Source organism: Urtica dioica, chromosome 3 (assembly GCF_054948205.1).
Source record: "Urtica dioica subsp. dioica isolate 48M chromosome 3, U.dioica_male_clone48M_v1_H2, whole genome shotgun sequence".
NCBI lineage: Eukaryota > Viridiplantae > Streptophyta > Magnoliopsida > Rosales > Urticaceae > Urtica > Urtica dioica.
The window spans coordinates 48,470,724-48,480,728 of record NC_142758.1 but is presented as its reverse complement, the minus strand read 5'-3'; the positions used below and the strand labels follow the sequence as shown (position 1 = coordinate 48,480,728).

Sequence of the window (10,005 nt, the reverse complement as noted above, 5' to 3'; positions counted from 1 at the left end):
TTTTATTTGGATAAAAATTAAATATTGAATTTGAAAAAAAATGGAGGTAATAAGTCATTTTACTATAATTGAAATCAAATAAAATTGAATAGGATACAAATAAAATTGAATACGATACGTTATTATGAGACTATAGTTATTGTGATAGTCAAATTGAAATTGTGATTGTTCGATATGAATTGAATTAAATTGAAATAAAATAATATTGAATATGATACGTTATTATGAGACTATAGTTATTGTGATTGTGAGTTTAATTGAATTGAAATCAAATAAATTGAATATGATACGTTATTGTGAGATGCTAGTTATTGTGATTGTGAATTGAATTGAATTAAAATCAAATAAAATTGAATATGGTACGTTATTATGAGATGATAGTTATTGTGATTGTTAATTGTCAATTGTGATTGTTCGATATGAATTGAATTGAAGTAAAACAAAATTTGAATATGATACGTTGTTATGAGACTATAGTTATTGTGACTGTCAATTTTAAATTGTGATTTTTCAATATGAATTTAATTGAATTGAAATAAAACAAAATTGAATATGATATGATAGTTATTGAATTGAATTAAAATCAAATAAAATTGAATATGATACATTATTATAATATGATAGTTATTGTGATTGTGAATTGAATTGAATTAAAATCAAATAAAATTGAATATGATACGTTATGATGAGATGATAGTTATTGTGATTGTGAATTGTAATTGTCCGATATGAATTGAAATAAAACAAAATTAAATATGATACGTTATTATGAGACTATAGTTATTGTGGCTGTCAATTTTAAATTGTGATTTTTCAATATGAATTGAATTGAAATCAAATAAAATTTAATATGATACATTATTATAAGATGACAGTTATTGTGATTGTGAATTGAAATTATTCGATATGAATTGAATTGAAATAAAATAAAATTGAATATGATACGTTATTATGATATAATAGTTATTGTGATTGTCAATTTTAAATTGTGATTTTTCAATATGAATTGAATTGAATTGATATTCAATAAAATTGAATATGATACATTATTATGAAACTATTGTTATTGTGATTGTGAATCGTGATTGTTTGATATCAATTGAATTAAAATTGAAATAAAATAAATATGAATTTAATATCTTATCACGATACTATAGTAATTGTGATCGTTCGATATGAATTGTGATTCTTATTGCTCCGGTTAAGTCAATTGGTATACTATTGACTATATGTTATCTTACGTGAATTGATATTTATACGAATATACTTTATTTTATTACATCATATTTTCTAATATCAATTTTATGTTTATAATTATAATTATATATATATAATTATAAATTTATAATTTTACATATATAATATTAATCGTGTTTAAATGGATCGTAATCGTGCTATTATTCGTAATCGTGTTAATTGGATCATATTCGTGCGGGTCGTAATCGTGTTTCGTGTCGACCATTTAATAATCGTGTTAATCGGCTTTTTATCGTGTTACCGTAATCGTGTCGTTTTAAACCATTATTTAATCGTGTTAGCGTGTTCGATCCAATTAAGAACCGATCCATTTATTGAGATCCAAATCCGCTTTAAATCGTGTCGTAACCGTTTCGTGTTTCGTGTCCGGACCAAATTGCCACCCCTAGTTTTCACTATACGAAAACTTTTTATTTACAAAACTCAAAACGTTCAATAATCGTGTGCCAGCCTGACCTCCCAGAAGTCCAGAACGACAATAAATAAAGTAACGAGGAAAAAAAACAAAAAATCTAGCTAGCGTGTAACTCAATTCTTCTAATAAAAAAAAAAAAACACTACAGTACAGATTTTCTTTACATTTCTCTCTAAAAATCAAATAATGGTAAAAAAAAAAAAAAAAAAAAAACAACTCAAAACATATCTGCACATCTCTCTTCAAAACCACCGTGAAACAAAGGTGGTTGCTTTGCTACTATCTTTCTCTTCCTTTTTTTTTTTTCTCTCTTCTGCACAAAAACATTACAATGTACAATTTGTGCTCTTTATGATGATCATCATCTTTTTTTTTTTTTTTTTTTTTTTTTTTTTTTTTTCATTGGCTACCAAAACATCAGACATTGTAGATCATCCCGACCTCCAAACTCGATGCCTGAGGGACGGTGAGCGCGTAATTCGCGGCCCGGCTATTCCTCCTCAGAAACTCGTACCCGTAATCGATCGCGATCCTCTTCGCGAAACCCGACCCTTGCTTTGCCCTCATGTACGTGTTCCCGAGTATGTACGCGATCCCGGCCTCTCGAGCCTCCATTAGCTCCGCAAGCTCTTCCTTCGCGCCCCTCTCGATCTTCGGGCTCTCCGGGACCACAAATCTCACCCTCTTCTGACGCCGAGCCACTGGGGCCGGGGCCGGGGACGGGAACGTAATTTCGAACCCTTCGGGGATCGGTCTAGGCCCGTCGTCGCTGACTTGGATCCCGATCGTGTCCGACGATCTCGTCCCGACGACGGTCATCGGAGGCGTTCCCTCGCGAGACTGGCTCGTCGGCTCGGAGACACGGCTTTCGTCTCCGGACCGGATGAACTCGGCGATACTGCAAACGAGGTCGTTCTCGAACTCGACGTCGTCTTTGTGAATGTCGCGGTACCCGTATCTCACGATGCATCGGTAGAGCCGGTACTCTCTCGGGCCGATCCGACCGACGAGGAATCGCTCCTCGGGGCGGACGTGCGGGACCGGGACGGACTTGATGCAGAGGAACACGAGGACTTGGTGGAACGCGGGGACGTTGGTGACGAAATGCGAGAAGATCGCGGGGATTCCCGAGACGAGGTCGGTGTGTACGATCCCGATGCCTCGGACCCGGACGATCCCGAGGGACGGGCCGAGGGTGAGGAGCCAGTTGAGGGAGACCTTGTTGTGGACCTCGAACTCGTACTTCTTCACCGTGCCGTAGTGCCACACGTACATGACGAGCATGAACGCCACCGAGAGGGCCACCGGGACCCACGCGCCTTCGAGGAACTTCACGAGCGAGGCCGAGAAATAGAGGGACTCGATCGTGCCGAAGAACAGAACGAACGCGATCGCGAACGCGATGTTCCGGTTCCAGCACAGCACGATCACCAGGGACATCAGGCACGTTGTAACTAGCATCACCGTGATCACCGCCAAACCTACGCTAAGCCAAGAACACATCATCACCTATTTTTTTTTTTTTTTTTTTTTTTGTGGATATGACTTTTCAAACTTAATTACCCACATAGTACATTTGTTATTTATTATTGTTTCATCTAGTTTCTTTTCTCTCTAACTCTATGTTTCCCTGTGTTTAGAGATGGGTGGTAGCTAAATATCCAATTACTAATTAATGGATTTGCAAAATAGTCAATTAAAATTAGTATAATAATTTCAATAATTATTTTGACCTTGTGTTTTGAAAGTGATAAATTGTTCATATAAATCCTCAAAACATTTTGCTAAAAAGCTTGAATCTTTAAATAATTTGCTAATCAATTAGCTCTAAATGGTTATTCCGTATAATTTAGAATACGGGAAAAAAAACCGGCTGAAAATTTAAAAAAAATTGGGTATTTATGGAAGGCTTGAAAATAATATTTGTGAAGTTTTCCCGGAATGTTTCCCGCGGCGGGTTCATAAATAATTTTATTTTCTTTTACATAAAAACTAGGTTCTGTAAGTCTGATTATGAGATTGCGATAACGTCAAAGGCGTACGTACCAGAAGCGTTTCCGAGGCGTCTCGTGTCTCGAAAGCCGATGGTGACGGCCAAGCAGAGGACCATCAATATCCAGTTGATCTCGGGAATGTAAATCTGGCCGTGGAATTTGGACGACGTGTGGACTATCTTGACCTTGGGAAAACAGCCTAGAGCCGAACACTGCTTGATGATCGAGAACGTCCCCGTTATGATGGCCTGGCTTCCCACCACTGCCGCGAGCACGGCTATCACGAGAATCGGCCACCTCAGCGACTCTGCAACCAAAAAAAAAGATTTTTTTTACAATTTTGCCTTGAATCAATTTTTAAAAAAGGGTGTAAAAAAGATGAGTTACCCGGTACAGAGACGTAGAATCCGATATGGTGAGCGTCGTTATGGTGCTTCGACAGATACGCCGCTTGACCCATATAAGCAAGGACCAGAGCCGGATATACAATGGAAGTGAAAGCAATCTGCGCAAAAAACAAAAAAAAACATAAATATTCATACAATTGTCGAAACGATGATTCACAGAGTAACGACTAGACAATGACCTTGATGGAGAGCTGAGAAAAGTGCCCGAGATCGGCAAACATGGCTTCCGAGCCTATGCAGAACAAAACCGAGAAAACGCACGAAATCAGAGAAACACCCTTTTTTTTGTTGGTTTTGATATAATAGTAAAGAAATGAATTTGAAGGGTTCGGTACCGGTGATGCAGAGCAAAATGCCTCCGAGGGACATCCAACCCTCGGTTTGGGTCTTTCTGAGGAAGTCGTACATGTAATAAGGCGAGAGAGCTCGGTAGATGTGGCGGTTCCACTTGAAGATGTTGTAAACTCCGACGGCGCTGATGCAAAGAAGCCATGTCATCACTATCGGCGCGAAGAGGAACCCGACTCTGTGGGTCCCGTAGTGTTGCAGCGAGAATAGGCATATCAGTATGAAACACGCCACCGGAACTTCCACATCTGCAACTCCGAATCAATCAATCAAATCAAATCAAAGAAACTTAGCATTCAAAAACAGTCAATTTTTCGGAATTGTTGATATTTTTTGTTAGAAAAGTCTTGCCCTGATTATCCTAAATTAGTAGATAGAGATTGAAAGCGCTTGGAAAAGCCAAAGCTTGCCCTAATTATCCTAATGTTAGTAAGAGATAAAGAGAGATTGAAAGCGCTTACATTTGTGTTGCTCTTTGGACATGGAAAGCTCAAGACCAGAAACCGCTGAGAAAACTGCCAATAAAAAAAATCCCCAATTCAATCCAATTTTCCTCACCACAACACCCAAAAAAAAAAAAAAAAAAAAAAACCTGAAATCGCAGGAGTGAGAACTCCGTCGCCGATGACCATACAAGCGCCGATGAGAGCGAGAACGAGCAAGAGCCTCTGCAGAACCCGGTGCCTCTCGAGAACCGTCTTCAGCCTGGAGCGGCGGCGGCGCTGGTCCTCCGGCGCGGCGTCCTTGGAGTAATCGGAGAGGTTTCGGTCGGAGGTGTGGGAGTTGGTGAGGTCTCCGACGCGCGCGTGGCGGCAGATGAGGGAGTAGAGCGCGAAAGTGCCTCCCTCGCCGTTGTCGTCGGCGTGGAGGACGATGAAGACGTACTTGATGAGAGGCACGAGAGTGAGGGTCCAGAACACGAACGAGAGGACTCCGTAGATCTCCTCGTTGCTCTCCGAGTGTCCGATGTCCTCCGCGAACGTCGACTTGTACACGTACAGCGGCGATGTGCTCAGGTCTCCGTACACCACTCCCAGGCTCTGGAACGCCAGGCTCAACACCGTTCTCCATCGGAAATCTCCCTGTTTCACACCCAAACAATGTTAGCTTTCGGAGAACGAGAGCGAGAGCGAGAAAGAGAACGAGAACGAGAACGAGAGAGAGACCTTGTTGTTGTTTTCGTCGGTGGTGGCGGCGGCGACGGCGGTGGTGTTTGGCTCTGCCTGAGTTTGGAGAGCTCCAGATTCGGGATCCATTGCGGAAATGGCGGTTCTTAGTGATTCGGAGAAGAAGAAGAAGCCATTGTTGATGGAGAGAAGAGAAGACCTTTTCAATTGATGATGAAGATGCGTTTGTTTAATCAGAGAGAGACTAATGACTATTAGAATCGATGATGGGTTGCGCTTGGGGATTTAGGGGAATTAGTATTAATAATATTGATAATTAAGATAATAGTCGAGTAAGAGATGAAATGAGAACTCTTCTCTTTTTTTCTTTTTTTTTTTCAGATGCAATTTTTAAATCAAGGAGAGGAGAGAAAAATTTGTCGTCTTAAGAAAAGAGTGTAGGAAGAGAGAGAGAGAGAGAGAGAGAGAGTGAAGAAATCTTTGGTTGGTTTAATTTAAGATTGAATTAAAGTGATAAGTAATAAATAATTAGAGGGAAGTGTGTGTAATAGCAGTTGAACAACCATGAATGTTAATGCAAGTTGAGACAATTCGGAGAGAGAGAGAGAGAGATCAAAGTCTACACGAAAATCCCAGAAGAAAAAAAGAGAATAATTGCATTAAAAAAAAGTAAAGGCAGTTGAATTTTTTTTGGAAGTGGGTGTGTTGTGTTATTTTCAGGTTAGATTAGTTTATGGAATATTTTGTGATTCACAGTGAAAGCGAAAGAAAAGGAAAACAAAAGAAAGTGCTTTTTTATTTACTCGGCTTTCTTGTCTTTGTGGGAGTTTTTCAATGGTAGTGAACTTTGAGCTGTCTGTATTATAATAATTAGGAAATAAATGAAATAAGTAAACAAAATATATAAGTAGCTTAACTTAACTAAAAAGTTTAAATGGAAAATAATAAATAAATAAACTACCTGTTTGATTGAGTAATAATAACTGCCGGTTTTCTTGTATAACTTTCTATTTTAACCGTTTTCGTGAGAATTGGTTCACGCCAAAAAAAAAAAAACAAGAATAATTTTTTTTTCCCCTGATCTTTTTTGTTTGACCCGTCGGTCATAGTTCATACGTAGTACGTTTTACGTATGAGATGAGACATAACAATTTTGGAACGTGAGAAAATGAAAAAAATAAAATTCAACGTGATTAATTTCGGTGACACGTCATGTAAAATCATGGTGCAAATTAATTTTTTTATAGGAGATTTTCTATTTTAATTAGACATAATTAATTCCAATAATTATTACAATAATAGTTAATGAAAATTTGATTATCAATGTAATTAAAGGCATAAAAATAATAATATAATTAACATAATAAAGTGCTTGATTGTGTTGATCTTAATTATGGTGGATTTTATCTTAGATTTTTAGTTTATTTTATATATTTAAGATCAAATTTATCTTGAAATATGTTCTTACTTTTTGTCTATTTGCTTAACCATGTGACCTTCTTGCTTTGATATGCAATTCATTATATATTGACAAAGTAAAAGAGATAAGCATGGGGTTACAAAATTCATAATTGAAATTTGAAACAGAACAAAATATAGAAGAAAACAAAAAGGTAAAGCAATGTATGGCATAAACGTATAATATATATCACAAACATGGTTAAATCAAATAAGTTGACTAAAAACCTCCACAATTTATCTAATTTAAAAATGAAAAGAAGAAACTTTAATTCTGTTGAGTGTAATGTAATTATAACATTAGTATAATAAATAAATAAATAAAAAATAACAATACAAAGAGAAAGCAACTTCCATTATGACCAAATACCAACCTTATACCGTGAATAAGATTGAGTTCGACTTTGACCCAAAAATAAATACTCCACATTTGATAGCCTATCACCTTGATAATAAGCAATGGTGATATTTAACTCTATAGTGGCTCTAACAAAAAAAAAATATTAGTAGTACCCATTATTTTCACATTGTCTATTGTTGGTTGGTGATCTTATCAAGAGATGATGTGGAGATGCTCATCTACAACGGTTTCAGTTACAGCAGCTGTGGTGACCGTTGGATCTTCATGACGTGGCGTGCAAGCAACCTTCATCCGGGTCTTTAAATAGGTCTAGGCTGAGTGTTTTATGTATGTTGTTCAATTCTTCTTTTTCATATGTACTTGTAGTGAGAGAAAGTTCTTGAGAGAAACTAGTTTAGAGAGATAAACTGGTTTTGGCAAAGAAATGCTTGTAATCTGTAAACTACAAGAGATCTTGGAATCTCATCGATAGTGAAAGAAACCCCCAAGGCTGGATGTAGGTCTTTTATGACCGAACCAGGATAAATTCGGTGTGCTCTTTTTTTTCACTGTTTTGATCATTTTTGTCTTTGTGCGTGTGTTGCTTGTGATGCAAGTTTCGTCTGTCTCGGTTTGATTCTTTGACAGACTTAAAGAATTCACGAGGTTTTATATAACAATTGGTATCAGAGGCTACTTCACACACACAAGAAAACCACAGATGGGACTCACGAAGATTGAAGTTGAAAGGTTTGATGGGAAAGGGGATTTTGCTCTCTGGCGAGTCAGGATGGGGCCATCCTTGTACAGATGAAGATTGCGAAGGCTTTGGAAGGCGAAAAAGGCTTACTTGCAACAATGTCGGTGTCGGAAAAATCAGACATCCTCGAAATGGCCTATAGCACTCTGATTCTTCACCTCGGCGACAAAGTGATGCGAGAAGTTTCAAAGGAAAAGACAGCTGCTGGAATTTGGTCAAAACTCGAGTCGCTATACATGACCAAATCGCTCTCCAACAGGCTTCTTCTCAAAGGAAGGCTCTATGGATTCAAGATCCAAGAGGATAAACCACTCAGCGATAGTCTCGACGATTTCAACAAGATCATTCTTGATCTAGAAAACATCGAAGTGAAGATCGATGATGAAGATCAAGCTGTTCTTCTTCTCAATGCGTTGCAGAAGTCTTTCACTAACCTTGTTGAAGCCATGAAGTTCGCTAAGGAATCCCTAACTCTCGAAGAAGTTCAAATCGCCATCAAAGCAAAAGATCTGGAATCAAGATCGGAAAAACGATCCACCGCTGAAGGTTTGAACGTTCACAGCAAAGGCAAGAAACACCAGAAATCTCAATCGAAGAATCGCCAAAAGTCCAAGAATAGCGATTCCAAGGACACCAAAGGCGATGATCAAAAGGATTTCCCATACAAATGTTACCACTGTCACAAGGAATGGCACATGAAGAAAGATTGTCCTGATAAAGACAAAACTTTTGAGAAACCTAAGAAGCATGCAAACGCAGCCATTGCTCAAGACGGCTATGAAAGTGCTGAAGCCCTCAACATCACAAATCAAGATCCAAACAAAACCTGGGTTCTTGACAGTGGATGCACATATCACATGTCACCTCACAAAGCCTGGTTTGAAGATCTGAAACTCGAAGATGGAGGATATGTTCTACTGGGAAATGACAAAGCCTGTAGAGTCATGGGATCAGGTAACATACGTATCAAAATGTTTGATGGCATTGACAGGATCTTAACCAAGGTCAGGTATATCCCTGATCTCAAAAGAAACCTTATCTCTTTAAGGACTCTAGAAGATCTTGGTTACAGTTTTAATTCCCGCAATTGACATATTTTGATCAAATGGAAATCTGAAACTGTTATGAAAGGTGTTAAGAGAAATGGTCTGTATTTCTTGATTGGCAGTACTGTTGTGGGTAGTGTGAATGTGACTAACAGGGAAAACCTAACCAAGCTTTGGCACCTGAGGCTTGGACATGTAAGTGAACAAGGAATGTCAGAACTAGACAAGAAAGGCTGTTTTGGTGATCAAAGATTGGGAAAGCTTGAATTCTGTGAAGACTGTGTTTATGGAAAGTCTTCCAAGGCAAAGTTCAACAAAGCCATTCATAGAACTGAAGGCATCTTGGACTATGTGCATTCAAACATCTGGGGTCCATCAAGGGTTGCTTCACATGGTGGTAACAAATACTATATGTCCATAATTGATGATTTTTCAAGAAGGGTTTGGACTCATATTCTCAAACACAAGTCAAATGCTTTTGATACCTTTAAAACATGGAAGTGTACTGTTGAAAACCAGACTGGTAGAAAGGTTAAGAAATTAAGGACTGACAATGGCCTTGAGTATTGTGCAGATATTTTCAATGAATATTGCAGAAATGAAGGGATCCAGAGACACCACACAGTGATCCATACTCTTCAACAAAATGGACTTGCTGAAAGGTTCAACAGAACCATTTTGGAGAGAGTAAGGTGTATGCTGTCTCATGCCAAATTGTCTTATTCTCTTTGGGCTGAAGCTGTTAAAACTGCTTATTATCTTATTAATAGATGTCCCTCTACTGCTATAGAATTGAAAACTCCTATGGAAATATGGTCTGGTCATAAAACTGATTATTCCAAGTTGAAAGTTT

The 10,005-nt window shown here is 38.0% G+C and overlaps 1 protein-coding gene across 1 annotated transcript; it reads right to left on the bottom strand.

Moving 5' to 3' along the window:
- Window positions 1-1,718: 1,718 nt before the first annotated feature.
- On the bottom strand, window positions 1,719-6,117 carry LOC149403371 (potassium transporter 6-like). The gene is made up of 8 exons (XM_089609407.1): window positions 5,588-6,117; window positions 5,014-5,503; window positions 4,883-4,936; window positions 4,409-4,669; window positions 4,253-4,305; window positions 4,054-4,171; window positions 3,719-3,973; window positions 1,719-3,153 (listed from the first exon to the last, which is right to left on the bottom strand). The coding sequence occupies exons 1-8, from the start codon at window positions 5,675-5,677 to the stop codon at window positions 2,090-2,092; spliced, it is 2,385 nt and encodes a 794-aa protein (XP_089465533.1). The 5' UTR covers window positions 5,678-6,117; the 3' UTR covers window positions 1,719-2,089.
- Between the last annotated feature and the right edge of the window lie 3,888 nt (window positions 6,118-10,005).

Excerpts from the sequence above, each read along its gene's own strand:
- LOC149403371 (XM_089609407.1), bottom strand. The coding sequence starts at position 5,677 with ATGGATCCCGAATCTGGAGCTCTCCAAACTCAGGCAGAGCCAAACACC. Across the intron at positions 4,306-4,408 it reads CATTTTGCTCTGCATCACCG|GCTCGGAAGCCATGTTTGCC; the intron begins GTACCGAACCCT and ends TGTTCTGCATAG. Across the intron at positions 4,172-4,252 it reads TTTCTCAGCTCTCCATCAAG|ATTGCTTTCACTTCCATTGT; the intron begins GTCATTGTCTAG and ends TTTTTTGCGCAG.